The sequence below is a fragment of the Passer montanus genome, unplaced genomic scaffold, assembly GCF_014805655.1.
Source record: "Passer montanus isolate IOZ18808 unplaced genomic scaffold, ASM1480565v1 scaffold47, whole genome shotgun sequence".
Classification (NCBI taxonomy): Eukaryota; Metazoa; Chordata; class Aves; order Passeriformes; family Passeridae; genus Passer; species Passer montanus.
Window position 1 is genome coordinate 351,849 of NW_024369596.1, and position 24,952 is coordinate 376,800.

Consider the following 24,952-nt stretch of genomic DNA (forward strand, 5'->3'; position numbering starts at 1 on the left):
CGGCGAGCGAGGCTGCGCGCCCCGACGGGCTGCGCCCCCCGCCCCGACGGGCTGCGCCCCCCGCCAGACAAAGCCGCCCCCCGCGCCTGGGCGGACCCCCGGCCCCGGGGGTGGAGACGGTAAAAAGCAGCCTCGGAGCCCGGTTTGGGGTCCGGTGGCGGATTCCGACCGGGAGCTGCGGTGCTTGTGACGTGATGTGACACCGAGCACGTTGTCGCCCCAACGAAGCTGGGTTTTCTCCCCCCCCCGCCTCCCCCGCGATGAAATACTGACGCCGTGTCGGCACCACTTGTGTGTAGGGATGTGGCACCCCAGGACGGGCCACGGGGCTCTGCCGCAAGGGTCCCCTTCGGGAAGGGAGCGAGAGCCACGGGGAGACGGCAGCCACACCGTGACACCGACAGCAGCGCCGGGCAGCGGGCCACGAGCCCCGGGAGCACAGCGTGCCCTGAGCATCCTCGAGCGAGGACGTGCCTCAGCTCCTCGGCCGTGCCCACGCTCAGCGCACCCAGAGACCTGTGCAATCCTCGGGAGGGGCAGGGTGGCAGCCGCACAGCTCTCCCTCCTTCCCTCCCTCCCTCCCTGCTGCACCAGTGGCACACACCACAGCCAGCGCAGGGCCCGGCGTCTTCAGCTAAAACAACAAACGCGGCCGGCATTAGTACAAAGATACCCTTGGGGTAAAGCAGCGCAAATGTAATCTAAGGAGAACGTTATGGGGAAGTGTGTTTATAATTATAATGGGATTTAATGTACTTTGGGACCAGATGATAGCAGTCGTTTAACGAGAACAGCCTAATAACAGAGGCCTCGCGATGCGCGGCGGCGCTGCGCGGGTTATTAGACGCGTGTGATAACGCCGAGCTCGCCGTGCCATAGTTAAGGGTAAGGCATCAGCTTACTCCTGTTTTTTCGGGGGTTATAACTCTGCCGCTGTAATTGGCAGAGAGCAGGGATGCACCGTGCAGGCAGCCAGCGTGCCTGCAGGATGGGGGGTTTTAATTGTCTCAAACTGCTTCAGTTCCTCCCTCTTCCAGGCTCTAAAATCCAAACAGCTGAGAGGGGGAAATAGTGAGACACTCTGGTTTCAGGTGTTTGTTTACTCTTCTCTAACTTTTAAAAGGCTCGATTTCAGGACTGAAATTTTGCAGGCAGTTAGGGGTATGTTTTTAGCGTAGCTCGCATGAAATTAAGCTGCATGAGTCCCATTAGCAATAATGGAAATCCCACGGCTAAATTCCCAGGCAGCATCCTGAAAATTAACCCCCCAGTCCTTCCTGTCAACTGGTGCATTGCACTTTTTGTTGCTCCTCTAATACATATAGTAAAAGCTAGTGAATTGTTTAAGACGCCAATTTCCCACAGCCGCTGTTTGCTGAAGGCAGAGACCAGCTTGGTGACCCTGAGCAGGGACACCCCACATACCCCGGCCGTGGGGCTGCCCAGCACCTGCAGGCCACAGGTGAGGCCCGGCTTGGAAAGCTCCAGCCATGGCATTGAGGGTCATTTCCCCATGGCCTGGCATGGGAGTCAATCCCTCGTCACTCCTCCCCGGTACCTTCCATTTCCCTCCCATCTCTCCCCATCAGTTTCCAATTTATTTACTTTTCTGATCTTAATCCCCACCTTGTAGTGTAACGTGTTTATTAGAAAGGCACCAGCAGCTAAATGAAGCCAAGCTGGGCTCCGTGTTAAGTAGCAGTCACGCCCAAGTGCCTCTCCATGTGCCATTACTCCGAGTGATTGAGGCAATTTCTTCCTCCGCCACGAGTTTCACTTGTAAATCTCTCAACCAGATACGGTGCAATGATGTGCTGCCTGGTGCGATTATTATTAACCTCAGCATTAAACCCCTGAGCCGCTGGCTCCTCAGGAAGGGCTTTCTGTGTGAGGGCCAGGTGAAGCATGGACATCCTTCCCAGGAAAATGAGGGATCCACTTCCAGCCCTCAGCCCTATCAGTTACTTGGACAGGGAGACACGAATGTTTGCTTCGCCAGTGGAAATATCCTGGCCAGCAGCACCAGGTCTGGGGAAGACGAGGACTGGGCAATGCAGCAGCCTGTATTTTGAGGGATGATGGCATCTTGGGATGCTTCCCCAAGAGGCAGCTAGTGTGTGGAGAGGAGAGTGAAACCAAGCAGTCACCACAATTACACTAAGGAAGGAAATTCCTTGTTCAGGATGCTTAGTGCACAAAAAACATCCCGGAAGACAACTTCAGCCAGAAGGTGCCCCAGCATCACCCACCCTGTATGAATGGAACGGGAAGAGGAGCAGCTCCTCTCCACCATGCCCACACCAACAGCTTCTTCCACTCTCTGCAGACAAAAGCCCTTTTCCACCACACACTCCTCCAGTGCTGTTAGACACATAATCTCCCCATGCCACCCCAGACAGGCATGCGAGGACACAGCTCCGACTTCTCTGCCTTGCTAGGCCCTGACTGCAGGGCCCTGACTGCAGCTGTGCCCACGCCAGCTCTGCCCCTGACCTGTTCTTCCTGCTCCTGCAGAGAACCTACAGGGTGGGGGACAGGCACATTCCCATGTTTTCCAAGCTGTGTTTTGCTTTTGATGTATTTGGAGTTTTCCTGTATACTGAGTTTTCCAGAGCTGCTGTTGCAGAGCTGAATTACGAAACATTGGAGCAAAGATGCTGTGCAAAATAAGATCCGTTTCAAATTCAGTGAAAAATCCATAACTTTCAAAAACTGATTTTGATCTCACCCCGGACCCCGCGGGAAGTTCACAGCTCCTGAGCACGCTCCCAGGAGCAGGATTTCCCCAGGCGTATCTGCTTTGCTGGGAGCCGGGGCAGAGCGCGCTGCTCTGCTTTGGCGCGCGGCAAGCTGACAGCTTATGAAAAGATGATTAAATGTGTTAGACTTTATTTAAGGAAAAAAAAAAAAGCCTAAATGCACAAAGCTGTTTGCAAGGGGGAGGGCGGAAGCCCCGGGAAAGCTGCTCAGTGTGCAGCCACGGTGCATTAAGCTTCCTGTGAACCCCAGTGATGAGCAGCAGCGAGCGCGCGGACACCGGCCCCGCGCGCGTCGTGGCAGCCCGGGGCAGTGGAGGGGCCAGAACAGGCCCCTCATTGTGCCCTGCCTGCTGCACCAGGGGAACCTGAGAGTCACACCGAGGATGAAAGAGGATGGGGGGCTGTGGGTTATCCACATTGCAGTTGATCCCAATGGAAGTTATTTTCGGAGCTCAGCCGTAGCCAGCCCAGTGGAGCTGCAGAGGAGCTGCCCGCTGTTGTGGGAAAGGAGAACTGCACAGCCTGGTACTGGGACAGAGCTGACTGGACTGTCACGCTGCAGAAAGCCTTGTCTGCCCTTCCCCACACGGCTGCCAGCCTCCCGGCCCTGCTGGATGCGGGATGCACGCCACAGAGGCAGGGCAGCAGCGGCGAGGATCGGCGTGTCACCGCCGCGTGAGCGGGCAGCCAGCGTGCCACTGCACGCATCACACATCCACACAGCTCCCAGCGAGGCCACTGCACCCTGTGCACCAAACCCTGCCTGCTCCCGAGCCCTGCTCCGAGGCACAGCTTCGGTCACAGGCAGGCATGGTGGAATCGGTGCCACCCAGGGAAGGAGGGGATCAGTGTCCCTTGGGACTGCTGAGAGGTGGCTTGAGACGCGCAGAACACAGCGGCCAGGAGATACAGCTCGTGGGTTTCCAGGAGCTTTGTCCCTCCATCCTCCCCCTCGCCTGTGCTGGGTTATGGATGCTGCAGCCCTAAGACAATGAGGCTAATTAGTGGCTTAGGGCCCTGAGCCTGCCAGGGCGGGAGGATGAGCTGAGCGGTGACTCAGGAGGGCGGCAGCCCGGGCCAGCCTTCCCACATTCCTCCCCTAAATCCCCCACACAAAAGGGAATTTAGCCACAGTGACTCAGCGAAGGAGCACAAACTTTACAGCCGGCCTTCGAGTGCCTGTTTGTGTATTCCCCCCCAGCAACGCGCTGCTGGGCTTGTAATTAAATAAAATGTCTCCCTCTAGCAGGCTGTGACCCAACCATCAGCACAGCGCCTATTTTTAGTGTTACCCTCGGTACGTATTCCAGAGAGCTCCAGCCACAGGTAGCAACTTATGAAGCCCTAATAAGTGGGAGGGGGGGTGGCCTTGTTTAATTTACTGTGTAATTATTTTTTCTCTTTTTCTCTTCTCTTAACCTGCCATACTTGATGTCTTGCACGGGACAAGGAAAGAAATGTGCCGAGGCATTAAATGTCAGCCCCGACTTCATGGTGCTGTGGAGGCTACGTGTGTGTTCAGTAAAGTTCATCCCAGAAAAAAGTCCTTTAAATAGAGCAGAATCTACACCAGCACCTCAGCAAAACACTTCTGGGGGGTTTCTGCCTCTCAAAACAGGGGACACTGTTTGTGTGCCAGTTTCATCCTGTGACAGATACTGATTGTGTGCCAGTTTCATCCTGCTTTTCCCCCTCCTTTGGGTTTGATTCTCAGGAAGGACACAGCACTGGGGAAGGAGATGTTCTCAGTCTGTCCAGACACCATTCATGCTGGTTCGTCCCCTCAGGAGTGGGGTACAGGGCTGCACCTCCACCCAGGGCTGTTCCTTCTCCAGTAGGATCACATCCAGGTTTAGACACTACGAAGAATTCCAGGTGAGTTAAATACTCATTGCATGCTCTTCTGAGCACAGGATCAACAATTGAAACTCCTTTCCTTTAACAGGATGGTTTCCAAGAGCCCTTGAATGGCCAAAAAGTCATCCAGGACCACAAGCAGCACCCTCCGTCTCGCTGGAAGCAGCCAGGTTCTGTGCCCTCATGATGCTCAAGTCCTTTGACTGGAGGGAGCAAGCCACATCCTGAGTCCCAGTGACTCAGGGAGCACCTCCAGCCCTCGTTCCATCTTTCCTCTCTAGCAGCACTCCACGTCCCATTTCCAGCTGCACAACTCTCTGCTCTCCCTTTCCAGGGGAGAGGATATTTATATGTATTTATGTGCTCTGTGTGTGCACAGTGAACACGTTACTGCTTCTGACAGGACAAACAAAAGCCCACACTCATGGAAGACTTCCCCCCCTCCTTTCCCTGCTCTTAACATATCTCTGCATTAAATATTCACACAAAATGCCTTCACAGCTGGGGAAACTTCTGCCAAAGGAGCTCCTCCTCCTCCTCCCCTTTCTTGCACCAGGACAAAAAGATCGAGTGGCTGCATCACACATGGCACAGACCTCATTTCTGAGATGCTCGAGCTGCATAATGATGGTATTTTAGGCTCAGATTAAATTCCTGTTCATCTCTTCCATCATTCCTAACAGCCCTCTAAACTGTACAACTCCTGAATGTACAAGAGAGGCAGAACGAAGTCTGAGGCTAAATGTTTTGGTCTAGGTTCAAGGTTAGATATTAACTGATTTTATTTTCTTAATAATTGCCAGAAGATACAATAAAGCCCTGGTATCTTATCTGGTCATAGATTCCTCGGTGACCGAATCAGATAACATTGGTGCAGCAAGGCAGCTCACAATCTGCCCTTTCAGGGGGGATATTGATGAATCCTCCGCAGAGGTCATGAGGAACTGGTGCGCTCCAGCCTGGCCACAGCACCCGCAGCCATGGCCAGCAGTGCCACGGGCAGGTTTCACATTCCTGGGCGGTGGGGCCGGGCTGGCAGCAGAGGCTCCGGTGCCCTTGGACCCTGCAGCGTTCATGCTGGAGGGAGCTTGGCAGGGCCCCCCTTCGGCCAGGGCACATTCCTAGCTGGAACAGCTCGATCAGCCTCCCAGGAATGAAAGTAAACACTCCTGCTAAGTCATTCCTGGATAAGACCTATCTGCCCAGGGCCAGAGGCTCCACGTGTCCCTGCCAGCGGCCAGGGATGCAGCGGGGGGAGGCAGCAGAGTGTGTGACACGGCTGTCACCGGGGCTGCAGCTGCTGCCACCACCCCCAGCTCCTCCCCAGGTAGGAACTCCCTTTGAACCCAGTCCCTTCTTTCTCAGGTGCTGCATCCTCTGGTTGGGAAATGCCAGTTCCGCCACAGATGGACCAGAATTCCATTTCTCTCTGCTGTTTGGAAAGCAGCCCTCCATTCACAAGGAATTCCCCCCTGAAAGGTTTGGTGTTGGAGCACTGGCATCGCTGTGCTACCCACAAAACTGGCTGTGGCATCCCCAGATGGCCAAGGGTCCTCTGCAGAGGGACTGACAGGGCAGGCGGGGAGCAGAACTGCTTGGGGAGGGGGGGTCAGATGTTCCAGCCCAGGGGCTTTTGAGGGGGCACGTTTTGGAATATCTCCACAAGAGACATGAAGGGGAAAAAACCGAATCATGTCTCATGAAACAGCTGAAAGGAGGACATGGAACAGTGAGAACTCAAAGGTACTGATGGCAGAGGAGCTGCAGATTCTGGAGGGAGGCACTGAGGCCAGCAGAAGGGGATGGGTGTCACAGCCACTGTGGCAGGACCCGGCTTCATCTGTGGCCACCCAATGGAGCATTCCTGTTCTCAGGACCAGGCTCTGACTGTGTTACAGCGCTGTGTGCCATCCAGTGGGATAAGGAACAAAGCAGAGGGGCTCCCAAAGAAATGGCTGCAAGCCCAGGGGGACGCAGGGCTGCGTGAGCTGGCAGGTAGGACACTTCACCCACACTGCCTGAGAGGTCAGCTGAGGTGATGAGAAATAATCCCAGCTGCCATTAAAGCCTCTGAGTTTCGCAGAAGTGCAGCTCTTTGCCACATCCCTCCCTGGGAAGAGCAGTTCCAGCAGGACACAGGCAGCTCTGGAGTGAGAGAGCAGGGCACAGCGAGGTTGCTCACACAGGCTGAGCGTGGTGCCAGCCAAACACCTCACTGCCACCCCTGCCCGAAGAAAGAGCAGGTGTTCTGTACACCAGAGCATTTTGAAGTGACCATCCCCACGGCACCTATCCAAGAGCTGCCACAGCCTCACCACCAGCTACTCTGGGCAGGAGGGCACCGAGCCCTGGGGGTGCCCTGACCCACCTGATCCCTGGCTGGAAATCAGGTTTCGATCAAATCAAATTTCCTGGCACTGTGCTGCTGCAGATACCTGGGCACAGACCACCAGAGCCCATCTGCAGCAGCCCAGAGCCATTCCCCAGCTCACATGCTGGAAGAGTTGTCTTCCTGCAAATCAGAAAGCTCAGAATTCCCCACCCAGGAATGAGTTGTCTTCCTGCAAATCAGAAAGCTCACCCAGGAACCAACAAAGAGCAGGATCCAGGAAACAACCTCACCTAGGCACCAAGCGAGCATTGCCTAGGAAAATTGGCAGCAGTGCTACTTGTGCCTGAAACTTGTCTTCCATTTCTGGAAATTCAGAGGTTGTCAAGGAATACTGTAACAGGATCACAAAGTCTGATTTAATCTGTGCTTTCAGTACTACTGTGATTTAAGTTGCACTTTGCCAAAATCACCCTTGGGTGTGTTTATTCTAGGAGAATGCACTCACAGAACAGGAATGGAGAAGTACCTTTTCCTTGCTGGCCACACAGAACCCAAGAGGAGACAGTCGGAGTCCCTGTGACCTGAAATGCTGTCCCTGGCTCTTGTAATCCTAATCCTGCTGAAAATAGGAACCGAGTGTGGCGTACCCAGCGCAGCGCTCACAGCCTGGGCTCTAACAGGTCCTGATCTCCTCCCAGGAGCACTAAACTAACTGCAGCTAGGGTTTTCCCCTTTTCAGGGTCAGAATGCCTAACTTGATGCTGTCACTGGGGTCCCAACGAGCTGTTTCTGCTGGAAGCTCCCCACACACAGAGCCACGCACACACTCTCTCTCTGCAGAGCAGCGATCAATGCACGCCGGGTGCCTCGGTGCAGTGCCCAGTGCTGAAGTTTGGGCAGGAGCAAGGCATGGTGCTGGATAATTAATCCCGTCCCCAGGAGCTGCGTGCACCAAAGAGCTGGTGCCATCAGAGGAAATAAAAGTCAAGAGGCACAAATGCAGCACGATTAGATGGAGGTGGGTCCTTCCTGGCGGCGCTCGGAGGGAGCGAGGGGAAGGAAAGGAGATGAGTGAGCACGCTGCCTGCTGCAAATATTGACAGAACCATTATGGGCATGTATAAAACTCCCATTTGCGTGATGCAAGCGGGATAGTCTTTGAATACTTCTGTCTCGAGGAATTCTTTATTTTGCCATAGAAGAAAAATGTTTTCATATTCTCTCCTGCCGTGCAGACCTGCAGCCCGGCGAGCCCTTTTGCCCTTGAGAGCCATAACATTATTTGTTAACATCTTTATGATGCCAAATGGTCTGTGCTAGAACGGGTGCCATTCTTTAGCTGGGAAACCATATGGCATGCCGAGTAATAAATAAGGTATTGTGATAGTTAATGAACCTAATTGCCAGCAAAGGCTTTAATACAGGGAATGTGCTGCTGAGAATTTAGCACCACATTAGAGATGCAGCAGAGCTCCTCTGACTTCTGAGGCTTAATTTAAGTTCTATATTGCAAACTCCAGAAAATAATTCCAAACCCTCCTGCTGGAAAAGCAACCTGCTGGTAGACTGTGATTATACTGAATTACTAAAATCGCAATCAATTTTATACACTCTGTTAACCCTTGCTGGGGAACTCGGCTCTCCAGGAGTGCAGGGGATGCCACTCCAAAGAGGTACCCGAGCCAAGTGAGTTGGAGCATCATGGTTATCACCCTCACCATGACTGGTCCTCTCCCCTGGCATCTCCCTCTTCTGGGAAACAACCTTTCCCTGGCCCATCTGCCTGCCAGCTAAGCTGACTGTGGGCAAAGCTGGGAACAAAAGTCACAACTGTGAATGGTCACCACTGTTCCTCCGTGACCAACCAAAGAACTGCTGCTCCTGTGTCATGGTGACACAGCATGGCAGAAAGTGCTGCTGCTGCTGCCACTGCCTCGTGGCTCCCAGGAAATGCTCCTGTGGGCAGAGCAGACCTGAAAACACAGTTAAACTTGTGTTCAACTCAGCCCTCAGAGCGGGGAGAGCTCTTCTGGCCTAACAGAATCCTTGGCACTGCTGCAGACTGTGAGTGTGACCACAAGGGCCCCTTCAGTCCAGAGCACCCTGGGATCACCTGCAGAGATGCCAAGATGCCTCCCGTGCATCCAGGGGTGGAGAGGCCACTGGTCCCTCCTGGGGTCTTTTAGAGCAGCAAGCAGGGAAGGCCAACACCAAGAATTCCCTGTCAGGCTGCTCTGCAGCACGCAGAAGTCCTCAGAAACACAAGGAGGGTATACTGGTGCTGGAGGGCTATTTTCAAAGCCTGCAGCAATCCCAGCTGCAAACACAGACCTGCTGCCCCATGGAGGAAGGATGTGCCTTGCCACGGGTCAGAGCTGTGCTGCAGCACCTTCTCTGAGGGCTGCTCCAAGCGCTCATCAGCACTGGAAACCTTTCAGACTCTGCACACCATGCCCTGAAGCAGCCTATTTCTGCAGGAAAAGCTGCCCCTTTCTAGGGACCCATCCTTCCCCAGAGCCCAGCGGCTGCACGGGGAGAGAGCGCTTGGAGAGAGCAGCGCTGCTCCCCGAGGTTATTGGGAGCTTATTGGCTCCTTCCCTCTCTGATTGCGCTCGGCTGCCCTGCAGTCACGTCCTCCCGCTGCCGGCGGCCAGCCCGGCCCTGCCAGCAGCCACATCCCGCTGGAAGCGCCGGCCGGGGAGGACAGGAAGGCTCCCTGGTGGGGCTGCCCCTCTCCATCCCTTCCCACTGGCTGCAGCTGGTCCTCGGCCGCCTGCAGACCTCTCCTGGCTCCGTGGTGCCAGGGGGCACAGGGAGTCAGGGCAGGGGGTGGCAGGGCACGGTGGCAGCACAGAATGGGCAGAGAGGCGAGATAAAGAGCGGCGCAGGGCGGATTTAATACTGTACATAAATACACTTTACAATCTGGAGAAGGCTCAGTGCTAAGAGGAAGCCATTGGAATATTTTATCGTGATGCAGATCGAGTGAAAAGACTGTGAATAAATAAAAGGGAAGATAATTATTTGATGGAGTTCTCTTAGGATATGCCACAGCGGGGAATACTTACAGAGAATACATATTACTAGAGAGACTCAGCTATTCAAGCATCAAACCAACCTATAAATTGTCAGAGGAGAAAATTGGAGGAGAGGAATGGATGGGGGTTTGGGCACCGGTCTCATCAGTAACGCCGGGTTGTGCTTTCCACCTTCCCCGTCGCAATTCCCCCTGCCCGAGGAGTCGCAGCCCTGAGAAAGGGAAGGCTGCCTCCAATAAATGTCTGTCAGGAATTACGGCCGAGGCACTACAGTACGGAGATGGTGTCGTTTATCTCCCCACCATCTGCACGGGCCGGGGCGCAGCCGCTGCTCCCGGGGAGCCTCGCCTCTCCCGGCCCTCTGCGGGGCGAGGAGGCTCCTCAGCAGAGCCCAGAGCCATCCTGAACCACCACGTTTGTCCTGAACCAGCCTCCCCAGGCACCACGCTCCTGTCTGAGCACATCCTGCAGGGCTGGCATTCACCTCGCCCCCGTTTCGGAGGGAACCCTGCACGGGAAGGGATTCCCGGCTCCGGGACCAGGCTGCTCCATCCCCACCGGCATTTCCAGACCCTTTTCCCCTGAGCTGACAGACAGCTGCCCAATCCCAAGCCCTGCCACGCTGGCATCCCTCGGCCTCACTTCTCGCCCACTCCCAAGCCAAGGCTCTCCAGGAAAAGCACTGACGGTGCTGCGCGCTCTGGCAGCGCTGCTCGGAGCCATCCTCCCCGTTTCCCTGAGGTCAGAGTGCTTCCTAGAGGCGAGAGAGAGCCCGGCACAGCTCGCACCAGCCCTGCTGCCCTTCCTCCCGGAGCCGGATCACAATCCCTCGGGAATTCCATAAAGATGGCACAGACAAAGCCGAAACCGTGCTGATACAGGGTCCGTGGACCATAGCTGCTGTACATCTTGTTTAATTTGGTACCACTCCTGCACTTTTCTCTTTTCCCCCACTATTCTTGGCCCTGTTCCCTACGAAAGCGCCCCCACAGCCGTGCACAGGGCCAGCCCTCCCTCCTGGAGGCGGGTGGCACAGGAGTGAGTACCTGGAGGGAGCCGGGGAGTGCCCCACTCCCAGCATCTCCCCTGCCCCACGCCTGGCACCCGGACCAGGTCTGTGCGAGTGCAAACAGTTCACACCCGTTCCTGGAGCCTAGTCCATTAGCTCTGAACATCTCCCGACTCTCTGGGACTGAAGGAAACCTTCGGTTCCTGGATGGGGATGATGTAAGCGACAGCCTGCGGTTCAAAGAGGCAGCCTCAGGTAATTAGCAGAGGTGCTCGTTATTTTAAGCGAGGCTTGCCACCGCTTCCAGAGCCCCGAGCTGGAGCAAAGCCGGTCTGCAGCGCGGGCTACCTTTAAGGCTGGCTCAGACAACACAATCAAAGGCAGCCTGACAGCGGCAGGTCTCCCTGCCTGCGCCTGCCAGGAGGGAATTGCTCACTCACCTGCGCCCAGAATAGGACTTTGTCCCTGCTCCCGTCATTAATTTATCGCCTGTGAATTAGTGGGGCCCCAGGGACGCACAGAGCCCACCTGTTCCCTCGCCCGGCTCTGACATTTGGAGCCTCGTCGGCAGGTAAATGGTGCCATAAAGCATCCTCCAACGCGGCGCTGCCAGCCCTGCCCGCCCCGCTGCCTGCCTCCCTCCAGAGCCCGGGGCTGGGGCAGCGCCCGGGGGGACGGACACCGGCACCCAGGGCTGCCATCAGCGGATCTGATTCTTCCCTGGAAAAGCAGCTTTAATGCTCTAGGGGATGAGGCAAAGCACCCCGCTTTCGGTAGCGGGGCAGGGCGCACGCAGGGGGCACGAACTGCAGCCCCCGCCCGGTGCCACCCTTTCAGCACAGGGCATTCTTGCCCCGGGATCGCTCTGTTTGCCCCATTCTGGCCCCCGAACAGATCGGCCCCGAACGCTTTTGTGTTTTCTTCAAAGGGGACACGAGGAGGGCTGTGTAAGGCAAGGGAATTACCGCGCAGCACCCCGGGGGCTGAAAGCTGCGCTCAGCATCCCGCACCTTTCCCAGCCCTTTGTGCCAGGACAGGCCCGGAACAGCGGGCTGGGGTCTGCAGCAGGAACCCCCCTCCTCCCCTTGGGGCCACCAGCAGGGCAGGGGTGCCAGTGCCCTGTGCCCTGCCCCGGCAGGACCAGCAGCACACGGAGCCCTGCTCTCGGTGCCCACCAGCCTGGCTCTGTTCATGGACCCCTGAGCCTGTGGCAGGCACAGCACTCCTCCAAAGTGTCCAAAAAATGGGCAGTAGGGTAAAAGAGCTGCTCAATGTTCCCATGGAAATAAAAACTGCAGCGTGGTTAGAAACAACACACCCATGCCAGACCTAAACCCACAGGAACCTCAGCATCTGACCTCTTTATTTTTTGCTCTTAGTACAGGGGGAGCAGAGAGACTCCTGCAAATCACAGGAAGGGAAAGTTTTTTACAAATAACCTGCAGACCATCCATAGCAGAGGAAACTCCACCTAGGACAGCCTTTGCTCCAAGGCCCCACAGTGGCAGTGCCCAAAGCCCCAGCACGGAGCTCACCCTGAGCTCTCCACAGCCACTTCCACTCCTCCCAGAGCCACAGGGACGTGCAGCTGGGGCTGGCATGCCCTGGGTGAGCGACCTGCTGCTGCCAGAGCTCCCCTACAGAGCTCTGCACCTTCGGGCAGAGCAGAGACAGAGGTTTGGGATGAATCACACCAGGACACGTAGGCAAAGTCCCGTTAATGGAACCACTCCGAGGCACTGCAGCTCCTAGTCAAGTGCTGGAGCTGGAAGCCATATTTATGAGTGAGATATATCCGCAGAGGGAGCAATAAACTGCAAAGCAAAGTATGAAGGTTTGCAGCAAACGCTGTAAAGTTTTACACTCCCGAAAACTGGGAATAAAAGATGTACCCATTTAAAGCAGAGTGGATGGAAAGGGTTTGCACAGGACTATAAAACAGCCTTATAACAGTTAATTGCTGCTTTCTTGTTGCAGCCCAGAGAAAAGAACAGCTTAAATCCCTGTTGAAGAGTGGGAGCACAGAAAGGAGAGTGAGAAGCAGGGAGAGGAGCGCAGGGAATGGGAACCTTTTGTTTGGGATCCCCTAGACCACGCGGAGAAGAGATGCCTTTTGTTCCTGGCACTGGGCTGCTCCTGCTCCCTCTGTGGGCAGAGGGAGCCAGACCCGGCCAGATGTTAATTACACACGTCCTAATGAAGATCCCGTTGATGCCCATGCGACAGAGACTCAGCCAGACATCCGACCTGGGAGGAAAGGGCAGAGCAGTGGCTGGATTCCTCTGACAGGAACACTGAAGTACATTTCTGACCTCAGAAATACAGGGGAAATCTCAAAATGTTTTCTGCAACAACTGAAACAACCCCCACAAAAGCACCAGCACCCTGGTGCCCTCGCAGGACAGCCACCCTCACCACAGCACCTCCCCATGCCAGTGCTCTGCTGCATGAGCTGGCTGCCTCCAAACCTCCCCTGGGACACCAACAGGGGCTGTGCTCATGCAGAGGCCATGTGCAGCTCTCCCAGCAAGCCTTGAGGCTCTGTAAACACCAAAGGACCCCCTCTCCATCTCCCTCTGCCATTAACAATCCCCCAGCTGCTGCACAGGTGAGGGCACGGGGCCAAGGTGCTGCCCCACAGGCTGGCAGAGCTCCCCTCCTCCCTCCCCAGCCTTCTGCAGGTGCTGCTGGTTTTTTTGTGTGTGATTTTCCCTCCCTGCAGCGGCAGATTTTGTGCGATATCCAGGAAAGCAGAGCCGTGCATTCCTCCCTGTAAACACCGAGGTGCTGTTTCCACCCATCAGAGCAGCACTTGGGTGATGACAATGGAGCTCGTGCAGCCCTAATCACACACTCTGATTGAAATAAGAGTACGGGGGGAATGGAAATCAGACGTCTGCAGCCAAGCTCTCATGGAGGTGGGGAGCTGCAGTGTCAGAGCCATCCTGGGCACTGCCACGAGCCCGGGGCTGGCTCTTTGGGCTGTCCCAATCCGGGCCTTCTAGTGCCTGAAGGGAGCCTATTTAGAGTTTCTACTCTTTACAGCCTGGAGTGACAGGGCACGGGACAAAGGCTTCACACTGACAGGGAAGGTTTGGGTCAGGTATTAGGAAGAAATCTTTCCCTGTGAGGGTGGGCAGGCCCTGGTAAAGGTTACCCAGAGAGGCTGTGGCTGCCCCTGGATCCTAGGAAGTGTCCAAGGCCAGGCTGGATGGGGCTTGGAGCAGCCTGGTGTGGTGGAAGGTGTCCCTGCCATGGCAGGCCAATCCCAGGACATCCTACAATTCCGTCATTCCCAGGACCAGGCGGTGCCAGGCTGGCAGTGAGGGCAATCAGCCTTGCCAGCTCGGAGATGCTCTGCCACTCCTGCTCAGAGGCCTCTGGGCGCTGACAGCTTGTGCTTTTATCCCCAGATCATGTCACCCAGTGACAAAATCAGGCTCTGAGGATGGAAAGCTAAGCACTAAAGCTAAGCAAACTCCCCTGTTAGCTTGCCTGGCCAGCCAGGCTCTCGCAGGGCCCCACGTCCCAGCGCTGCAGTAGCAGGGAGCACTGATTGCTGCCTTTGCTGTCAGAAGAAAACCTCTTTCTAGCTGACGTCCTTTTTACGCCTCACGCCCAGCAGAGGTTTGGCAGCGGCAGGTCTGGCTCAGCGAGGGGGTTTGTCAAGCAAACCCACCTCGGATCTGCACCCGCGTTCGTTAGCGCGCCGGCGGTGCCGCAGCTCCGCTGTCACTTCTAACGACGGATCCTCAAAAAAGCGAAGGCCAGTTAGACAGATTTGGAGTCGGTAATGAGCCTAAGAGCGTTTGATCATTTCGGCCCCAGCGGGGCGGGCGGGAGGAGGCCGAGCGGCGGCGGGAGCTGCCGGCCCGGCGGGCGCGGGGCTCTGCTGCCTCTGTGCGGCGAGCGGCTCGCACCGCCCGGGCCTGCCGGGCTGCGGGGCGGCCTGGGCTCCCGGAGCGAGTCACTGCGGGAAACAGGGCACTGCGGTGTGGGAAACAGGCCACTGCGTGAAACAGGCCACTGCAGGAAACAGGCCACTGCGGGAAACAGGGCACCGCGGGAAACAGGCCACTGAGGGAAACAGGCCACTGCGGGAAACAGGGCACTGAGGGAAACAGGCAACTGCGGGAAACAGGCCACTGCGGGAAACAGGTCACTGTGGGAAACAGGTCACTGAGGGAAACAGGCCACTGAGGGAAACAGGGCACTGCGGGAAACAGGGCACTGCGGGAAACAGGGCACTGCAGGAAACAGGCCACTGCGGGAAACAGGGCACTGCGGGAAACAGGCCACTGAGGGAAACAGGGCACTGCGGGAAACAGGCCACTGCGGGAAACAGGTCACTGTGGGAAACAGGTCACTGAGGGAAACAGGCCACCGCGGGAAACAGGGCACTGCGGGAAACTCTAGAGTTGGAACTGGCAAGTGGAACTGGTTGAAGTCTCAGCAATATTTCCAAGCGCCTGCTCGTTAAAACAGGCAGCCAAAGAACGGGCTTTTCCTCCCGAAGCAGGAGTTCCCTGGTTCTCCACTTGTGACACAAACGAGCACAACCCCAGGAGCGTCCCTGAAGCTCCCGACGTGGCTCCTGTTGTCTCAGTGTGCGCTTCCCAAGCCTGGGCTGTGCCAGGCCATGCCTGAGCCCAGCAGCTCCTCCCCTGGCACTGGCACGAGCCACGGTGGCACGGGCACCGCGCGCTGCCAGCCGGGCCCGAGGGGACCAGGCGGGGAAAACACGCAGAGGGAAACAAGGCTCCAGGGAAATTAAGGCAGAGTGGGAGTCCTGGCAAAGCGGGGCAGTAATTCCCTTGCTGAACGAGTGACTGTGTGGAGTTTAACCACACAGATATAAATTCTAGGTGCGGCGGCGAGTAATGGAGTGGAGAGAATGAGCAGCACCCAATTAAGGAGGAAATGGGATCTGCTGCAGCACGAGGGGATCTAATGGAAAACCAGGGCTCAACTGCCCCTCTCAAAAATGTTTCCAGATGGAGAACACCCGTTTCACATCCTGGGGACACCCAGGGGACTGCAGCGGCTGGGAGAGCCGAGGATGCTTCCCAAAGTCCTCGGAGAAGTGGCGTAGCCATGATATTTTCTGAAAAATCTTTTTGCCAGGATTTTCCCCTCCTGAGGAGCTGAGAGCCTCAGGAAAGAAATGTAAACAATAACTGTGTGCTGCTGTGGAATGCAACAGGTGCATCTTCCACTGGTCCGTGTGGATTGTTTTCAATTGGTGACCAACCACAGCCACCTGTGCAGAGGCTGTGAGCAGCCACAGGACTTTGTTATTTGTTTTATTCTGTTCCTGTTCTTCGTAGCCTTCTGATGATCTTTCCTCTGTGTTCTTTTAGTACAGTTTTATTGTAGTATTTTAATATAATATATATCATAATAAATATAATAATATAATAAACCAGCCTTCTGAGAAAACGGAGTCAAGCCTCGCGTCTCCACACGTGAAGAGTTCCCAACACAGTGGAATCCCGGGGAGGCTGGTGCGGGCACAGCCCAGCCCGGACGGGATCCAGCTGGGATCCAGCCGGGATGCAGCCCCGGGGGAGCCCCGTGTCCCACCGCAGAGCCCCCCGCTCCCAAAAACCCACCCGGGGTGATCCTGCCATGATCCCGGCTGAGCACAGCCTCACTGCCACAGCACCGGCGACCGCCTCGGGCAGACGGGCTCATTAACGATTAGTGCTTAATTGCAGCTCATCAGCAGGGCCCGGGGCCCATCCCGCCCGGACCCCGCGCCCGCAGCTGCCGCCGAGACCCGCTGCTGTTCCCATTTTCCTGTTCCTGTTCCGTTCCCAACGCCCCACTCCCGCTCCCATTTTCCCATTCCCATTCCTATTCCCATTTTCCCGGTTCCCGTTCCCATTTTCCCATTTTCCGGGTTCCGTTCCAATTCCCGTTTTCCTGTTCCCATTTTCCCATTCCCATTGCCCCGTTCCCGTTTTCCCGTTCCCATTCCCATTTTCCCGGTTCCATTTTCCCGTTCCCATTTTCCCATTCCCATTCCTGTTCCGTTCCCATTTTCCTGTTCCTATTCCCATTTTCCTATTCCCATTTTCCTGTTCCCATTTTCCTGTTCCCGTTCCTGTTCCGTTCACATTTTCCCATTTTCCCGGTTCCATTCCCATTTTCCCGTTCCCATTTTCCCGTTCCCGTTCCCATTCCCATTTTCCCGTTCCCATTCCCGTTTTCCCGTTCCAATTTGCCGCCGCGGGACAGGGTTCGGCGGGGCGCGCGCGGCCGCTCCCTGCCGGTGCCCGCTCAGCGCCCTCGCCCCCGGCGCCAGGCGGGCCCCGTGATCACCGTGAAGATCCCGAAGGACCGCGATGGACGGCCCAAGCAGTTCGCCTTCGTCAACTTCAAGCACGAGGAGTCGGTGCCGTACGGGCTGCGGCTGCTCAACGGGATCAAGCTGTACGGGCGGCCCATGCGCATCCAGTTCCGATCAGGTACCGGGGGCTCCGGGAGCTGCTGGCCGCTGCCCCGGCCTGCAGCACAGCCCTGGTCACTCGGGTGAGCTGCAGCAGCCTCTCACCAGGCTGTGCCTCGTCTGCCAGCTCTGCTCCCCTCACACCCTCCTGTCCCGGTGCTTCCACCGGGCCCCTCTGTCCCTCATGGCCGGTGCGACCCCTTGGCCGAGCCTTCTCTGTGAGTTTTTGTTGGCTATTCCTGCAGCGCCTCTAAGATCCGTCCTAAATTATCACAGCAGCATTAAAAATTGCATCTGGTAGTGGTTAAATGAGGCACATTGGCTGCAGTGTCTCTGCCCTTTGTGGTGGGAATTAAGGCAGTTGCAGTGCTGTGTTTTGGTAAGTGGACCATGTGCTTTTGCAGATCCCTGAAACTTGAGAGCCAGTTCAAAATTTCCTGCAAGACCACTTCACGCCCGCTCTCCTTAGCTGCTGTCTGCGTGTGTCCTGAAACACTTGTCTCTCCCCAGGGAGCAGCCACGCCGCCCAGGAGATCAATCCGTCCTGTTCCCCGCTGGGAGCTCCTGGCGCCAGCCTTCCTGGCATGCCTCACCCAGCCTCCAACTGCAGCAGGTATGAGCGTGGCCAGCTGCCATTGCAGGGTCACCGTGCTCCTGCCCGCTCCCGAGCGCTCCTGGGTGTTTCCTTGGGTGGAGGGAGCACCTTGGGGTGCAGCAGGGGTGTGTTCAGGGCTGACCCTCGCGCTGTGTTTGCCCTGCAGGTATGACAGGGTTCCAGACGGCGCGCCGGGCTTCCCGTCGAGCCTGCAGAGACAAGCGGTGGTAGGTGCCCACCCTGGGGCGCTGCGGCAGTGCCCAGGGGACAGCTCCAGAGGATTTGAACCTCCTGGAGCACAGGGGGCAGCTGGGGGGGCTCTGGGTGACGTAAAGCTGGGTTTGGTTCAGAGTGGCCGAGCCGACCCCGTTTGCCTTGCAGATGAACAGCGCGGCCCGGCAGCAGCCCCAGTTCGGGGGCAAATACGAGCCCGGCTTTGCCCCTCCCGGCTACGCGCACCCGTTCCACGCCGGGCCGGGCTCGCTTCGAGTGCGGCGCCGAGTACGGCCGCGGCAAGAGGGACGAGTACGGCTTCGAGGAGAGGGGCCACGAGGCCGAGCACCACTACCGCGGCCGCGAGGAGCACCACGAGGAGCGGCACCGCGACGGCTGGAGCTACGAGTACCGCAGGGACAGCTACAGGGAGCCCAAGTGGCACTCGGCGCGGCACTGACGGACTCGAGGGCACGGCCAACCGCGCCTCTTTCTCACCGAGTACTTGTATAAACCCCCCTCCCAAAAAACACCCCCAGTGAAGGCACCTTTTAGTGTTTGTAAAAAAATACCAGCAGTGCAGTCCTGCCAAACTCTGGTCTCAGTATTAAATGTGTTGGCGCACGCTCCAGGGCTTTTCACGGGGCGAGGAAGCCGTGGTGAAGTCTTGGAGGGGCCACCGCTCTGTCCTCCTGTCACAGATCAGTGCTGGTAGTATTTTTTTAGGAGAAAGGAACGTCTGTGTCAGATGGAAGGGTCGTGTTTTCAGCAGAGTTGAGGTGGGACATGCTGCCCGGCATCTGTAGCATTCCTCATGTTGTTTTATACAGTCACATAATCACACATTGGTCTGGGGTGTAGGTACCTCACTCCACCCCCTGCCAGAGGCAGGGACCCCTTCCACCAGACCAGGCTGCTCAGAGCCCCATCCAGCCCGGCCTTGAACGCTTTTACTGATGGAACATCCACAATTTCCATGGGTAACTTGTTACAGTGCCTAAGCACCTTCACAGTAAAGAATTTTTTCCTAATATGTAATCCCAACCTTCTTTCTTTCAATATGAACCCATTCCCTGTTGTTCATTTAAAATATTACAGTACTGTCTTGGAGAACATTAAAAGTGTCGCTGGGGACAGCCCCTGGGCGCACCTCCGCCTTTGAGGCCGGGCGGCGGAGCTGCTCCGTGCCGCCGCTGACGGAGGCGCGCCCCCGGCTACCGCGGACTACATCTCCCAGCAGCCCCTGCGGCGCCACCACCCCCAATGGAGCGTGGGCGGCGGCGCGGGGCTCGCCGGGAGCTGTAGTGCGGCGGCGATGCTGGGCGGCGGCCGCGCCGGCCTGGGCCGCCTGCGGAGCTGCTCCGGGCGGTTGTGGCGGGGCCGCTGGAGGTGCGGGGCGGCGGGGGGCGCGGGGAGGGAGCGGGCGGGACGGGGGGCGCGGGGCCCGGGGCGCGCTGACGCTGCCGCTCGCCCCGGGCAGATGACGGGCCTGGACGTGGAGAAGGACCAGATCCTGGAGATGGCGTGTCTGATCACCGACTGCGACCTCAACGTGCTGGCCGAGGTGAGCCGCGCGGGACCCCGCGGGCATGTGGAGCAGAGTCACGGCGGTGCCGGCTCCGGGCCCCGCCGCTCCGGGCTCCGGGCCCCGCCGCTCCCGGCTCCGGGCCCCGCCGCTCCGCACCGGCAGCGGGGCCTGCGTCACCCCGCACCGTGTGCCCCCGGGCCGGCCCTGCTCCCTGCTCGGCCCGGCGCCCAACTTTTATGTGCTTCTGAACTTTTCTCCCCCGTTCCCTTTGTGTTTCCCCGTCCCCGACAGGGTCCGAACCTGATTATCAACCAGCCCGACGAGCTGCTGGAGAGCATGTCCGAGTGGTGCAAGGAGCACCACGGCAAGGTAAAACCCCACTGTGGGGTGACGTGTAGATTGAGTGATGAGCTGCAGGACGTGTAATCCTGAAATCCTGAGTGATCGGCTGCAGGACTAATTCTGAGTGATCAGCTACAGACTGTAAATCTGAGTGATCAGCTGTAGTACGTATAATTCTGAGTGATCAGCTGCAGGACTGTAGTTCTGAGTGACAGTTTGCAGTACAACCTGAGCAGGAACAAATCCTGTGCTGAGCAGTTTGCAGCCACACAGAGGGGTTCAAAGACAGGAGACAGTATCTGTCTGATTTTGTACTGAGGAGCCTCAGTGCAATGCTTTGCCCAAGGTGTCACAGGCCATCTGTGGCACAGCTCAGAGTGCACTCAGGGATCTTTAGCCTTCAGCTTCCAGCTTGCCTGAAGCAGCCCGTGCTTTGCAGCCTGGTTTCTGATGAGTTGGAGGAGTGCTGGAAGCTGCTTCCTGGTTTCGGAGCAGGAGGCATCAGCACAGCAGCAGCAGTGGGACTCCCCTGGGAGGGCTGAGCAGGCAGATGGGCCAGAATGGGATCTATTGTGCCACTGGTTCTCATCTCCCAAGGCAGGGCTCAGCCTCCTCTCTCCCAGTGGGAGGCTGGGAACTGGGGTTTGGTTCCTTTGTCCTCTCACAGAGCTGCTGGTGACCTCCTGCCTCTGTGGGAGCCCTGCTGTAGGCTGGGCTGGGTTCAGATTCTGACAGCTCCTCCTGCTGAAGTCTTGCATAAAATAATTCAGAATAATTCCAGTGGGGAAGGGCAAGGAGAAGCTGGAATGCCTGAGTAAGAACAGGTGCAGGATCGGTGCAGAACAGTCCAGAGCCAGTCAAAGGCAGATTTCTTCCTGTGGACTCTGGTGCATGTGGGATTAAACAGGCCTGTAAACACTGGGGTTTTGCCTCTTCCCTCAGTGCTGTAAGCCTTGTGGATTTTTTCACTGAAAACTTCGCTTTTGCAGCAGGAGATTATTTTTAGTTCTTTGGGCCACCAAAGAAAGGTTCCTCCTTGCCAGCAGCAAGAGAGCAAATGGATTTTGCAGTCTGTGATGATGAATTGAAATTCAAGTTAGTTTTCAATTAAGGGCTGAAGTTTTAAGACATCCATAACCCCCCCTCCTTCCCCTTCAGCATCTTGCTCTCCCTGGGAAGAATTAGCAAGAGTTTGGGAGATGAATATTAATTTACTGTGATGGGTGCTTCTCCCTGCCCCAGTCGAGGATTCCAGCTCAGCTTCAGCTCGGGAGAGAATTGGAGATGGTAGCATGCGTCCTTGCTACTCCTGAGGAGCTACTTATTTTTAATTGACTAAGAGAAGAGAAGCAATTAGAATATAGATGAAAATGCTGCCACATAATGAATTTTTTAACCACCACTTGGATCTGTCAAGTAGATTTTTGCTGCACAGTCGTGGAAATATATAGCGTAGCCAGATGGAAATAAATCACTGAGAACACTTGGAGAGGATTTGACATTTAGCTATTGAAAAAAAAAAAAGGGGGAGGAGCTTTCCTGATTTATAGGAATCTTGATAAAGCCTGAAGGCAGGATCCTGTTTATTTGTGTTCACTGGTAGCTGCTGCTCCCTGCTGGGGAGGTGAGTGCCTCTCCTGGATCAGGGATATGAAGGGATGCAGCGCTCTCCTGGCTCAAGGATGTGCAGGTGGATAAACAACGCCTCACATCTTGGTAACTGAAAAGAACTCTGAGCAAAGAAATCAGAAACAGGCAAGGAGAAAGTCCCAAACCACACAGGAAGGTCAGTGCTGTCAGGACTATTTACCTGCCTTGGTTTTCCTTCCCAGACAGGAGGTCCCTGGGGAGAGTAGAGGCTGGGCGTGCCCCAGAGAACTGAGACTCAGAGCTCAGGAGGCACCTGGGGAACAAGCAGCGCTCCAAGGGCTGACCTTCCACTGCAGAGTTAAACATTTACTAGAGATCTGGAGCGTTCCTGGCAGTGTCTGTGGCAGGCCGTTGCTGATTTATGACTTGGCTCTTTTTTGCAGTCTGGCCTTACCAAGGCTGTGAAGGAGAGTAAAATCTCGCTGCAGCAGGCAGAGTACGAGTTCCTGTCCTTCGTGCGGCAGCAGACACCCCCAGGGCTCTGTCCTCTCGCAGGTGAGGCACCTTCTGTCTGCACCTCAACACATCCCCCTCCATCCTGCATCCAGGGCATGCCAGCACCCCCTGGCACACGGCAGGGATGCCTTCCCGTTCTGTGCTCTGCCTTTTCCTGCCTGGCTGTCCAACCAAAGGCCAAATGAGGATCTTCCAGGTGTCCCGTTACCCAGAACTGCTTTCAGAATTTCATATGTGGTCTTGGCACTGGTGCTGAGTGAAATGAACACCAATGGCCACTTTCACTTGGCGAAAAACCCGATGCTGGCATAATTCTGTGATATTTATCTGTGTGACACAAATTGTGGGAGTAGTAACTGAGGAATTACTAGAGGTATTAGCATTAAACCCCGTGTGATCCTGCAATGAAAATCTGACAAACCTTTACAATCATATTTGCTAGAAAATGGGATAAACGAGCTGCTTGTGAATGGCTTTTCTCCCCCTGTGATCTCTCCCAGCTCGCTCCGCCTGCTGCTCCTTTCCTTGTTGCTCTGTAGCATCTTTGAAGAAACATCTTGTTTGTGTCTTTGTAGGTAACTCTGTTCATGCAGATAAGAAATTCCTTGACAAATACATGCCGCAGTTCATGAGGCACCTTCATTACAGGATCATTGATGTGAGCACTGTCAAGGAGCTTTGCAGGTAAATGTTCCCCCAGGTAATGGTTTGAAGACCCCCCCCGGGATGCCCATTTGTGGTGCTGGGGCTCTGCAGATCAGGCAGGAGCACTCGCAGGGCTGTGGCTTCTCTGGGTGTCACTGAAACCAGGGCTCCTTCACCAGGTGTAACAAACCCACAGCAGCCACCAGACGTGGCTTTGAACCCCAGTTTTCTTTCTAAGTGGCGATTCTTGTGCTCCCAGGCGCTGGTATCCAGAGGAATACGAGTTTGCACCAAAGAAGGCGGCTTCTCACAGGTGAGCTTTGTGCCTCTGTCACTGGCAGAGCAGGGCTTGTCCTGCAGAGAGCTCTGCTCTTCCTCAGCAGGGTATGGGCTCCCTGTGAATTCCAGCATCCTGTGGTGGAGATGGCTTCTGCACCCTGTCAGATGTTTGAGCTCTCCTGTCCAAAGAGACAGGAGAATAGGGAAAGGGATTATGAAAATCCAGAGAACCAGAAGTTTCCTCAGCCCTTCTGATTCACTCTGCTCTTCAAAGTGCATGTTTGTTGACCATGCAAACAGTCACTTAATGGGGGTTATCTGCCCTTTTTTTGGGCAGAGGTGGTCGCAGAAACACAAGAATTGGAGAACTGTGAATGGGGGAGGGAGAGTCCTGCTCCTGCCTGTTTCCCTGGCTTGGAATGTGCCAGAGAGGTAGCAGGGAGGAGCCAGGGAACCCCTGTGGCTCTGCTCTGGTGTGCCCATGCTGGGCAGGAGGGAGGCTCTGGTACACACAGAGGAGGAGGAGGAGGGCTGGCTGTCACAGAGCTCCTGGCTGAAGTCGTGGTTGATGTGGAGGGAGCTGAGCCCTGAGCTGCCCTGGCTGAGCTGGGCAGCTCTCTGGAGCCCTGAGCAGCTCTCTGGAGCCCTAGGTCTTCCCTCGGGTTGGACTGTTTCTGACAGCTCATGCTCTAGACCCTGTTGGTTTCCAGTAGCTGTATCCCAGGCTGACATAAGCTAATAAACCATGAGTTACTCCCTGGCACGTTGGCACCACTGGACTTTTATTGCTTCCCTGAGACAATGAGTGTTATTTTCATGTCTGACAGATGCACCTTCCATGTGCACCAGTTTGGTTTCCTGCAGCCTGGAAGTTTTCAGCGGCATTAGGATGTGGGCATGGCTGGAGATGTACCCAGGCTCTTTGAAACCCTCCTTAATTGTCTTTCAGAGCACTTGATGACATCAGGGAAAGCATCAAAGAACTCCAGTTCTACAGAGACCACATCTTCAAGAGGAAAACGGATGAGAAGAAAAGGAAACTGATTGAGAACGGGGAAAGCGATAAAGCTGCCAGCTGATCTCCCCTCCCGCCCCACCAGCCCCTAGCACACACTAGATGCGTCTCCTGGTTTTTTTTGTTTGCCAGTCTCTTGGGAAGCTGCACCCTGGGTTACCTTGTTTCTTACCAGCTGTTCAATGCAGACAGAAGCCTGAGTTGCTGCTGCTTTTCAGTTTGAGCAGGGAATCGGCCTCAGAGCGCCCGGGGTCGGGTGTTCCAGGTACACCACGCTGTTTGATACTCCTTGCACCTGGTTTTAGGTGCACTCTTTCACGACACAATAAAACAGGTCAGTTGAAAGGTGGTGGTTTTGGACAGCCTTTCTTTGGGGCTCGCCACGGTGCTCCTGGGCTGTCCTGGAGCAGGAGCTGCGGGCCCATAAAGCAGAGGGTGTAATGGAGCGCGGGGTGTGCGGCTCCCAGGCATGTTTTTATTATGGGCATTAACAATAACGGCCAGCCAGGGCTGCTCAATCCTGCTGATTGTCAGAACACCTGCTCTGCCAGCCCTGGGAATGATTGTTATTGCAGAGAGGCCGTTAAAATGGTTAATGGGGCAAATAAATGAGTCTGTGAAATGTCTCTCTCCTCTGTCACCAACTCCCAGGTAAGTTGGCAATTCCAGAGAGGTTTGTTTTCTGTGTGGGCAGGCTTGGAGCAGGGCAGAGCTGAGGGACATCCCTGCACAGGGTTACCCACCACAGCCAGCACCTGCAGAGATGCCTGGGTGCATCCCTGT

At 56.0% G+C, this 24,952-nt stretch overlaps 2 protein-coding genes and 1 long non-coding RNA gene across 6 annotated transcripts; all 3 read left to right on the plus strand.

Moving 5' to 3' along the window:
* The first annotated feature begins 2,847 nt into the window (after positions 1-2,847).
* On the plus strand, positions 2,848-10,074 carry LOC120508502. 4 transcript variants are annotated; one of them, XR_005628997.1, is made up of 4 exons: positions 2,848-4,634; positions 4,705-5,943; positions 6,325-6,611; positions 7,440-10,074. It is a non-coding gene; the product is annotated as an uncharacterized LOC120508502 (long non-coding RNA). The 4 variants fall into 4 exon arrangements; XR_005628998.1 differs by having other exon boundaries at positions 4,718-5,943; XR_005628999.1 differs by having other exon boundaries at positions 2,848-5,943; positions 6,491-6,611.
* A 7,144-nt stretch (positions 10,075-17,218) lies between these two features.
* RBM7 (RNA binding motif protein 7) lies at positions 17,219-19,285 on the plus strand (the record flags this gene model as incomplete). Its single annotated transcript, XM_039721754.1, is given in 5 exon segments — positions 17,219-17,465; positions 17,957-18,059; positions 18,208-18,268; positions 18,423-18,511; positions 18,513-19,285. Coding segments are annotated over 5 exon segments (702 nt in total), but the record flags the coding sequence as incomplete, so codon positions are not given.
* A 269-nt stretch (positions 19,286-19,554) lies between these two features.
* On the plus strand, positions 19,555-24,518 carry REXO2 (RNA exonuclease 2). Its single transcript, XM_039721983.1, has 6 exons — positions 19,555-19,818; positions 20,074-20,151; positions 22,158-22,269; positions 22,806-22,914; positions 23,135-23,188; positions 24,104-24,518. The coding sequence occupies exons 1-6, from the start codon at positions 19,570-19,572 to the stop codon at positions 24,231-24,233; spliced, it is 732 nt and encodes a 243-aa protein (XP_039577917.1). The 5' UTR covers positions 19,555-19,569; the 3' UTR covers positions 24,234-24,518.
* The last annotated feature ends 434 nt before the right edge of the window (positions 24,519-24,952 follow it).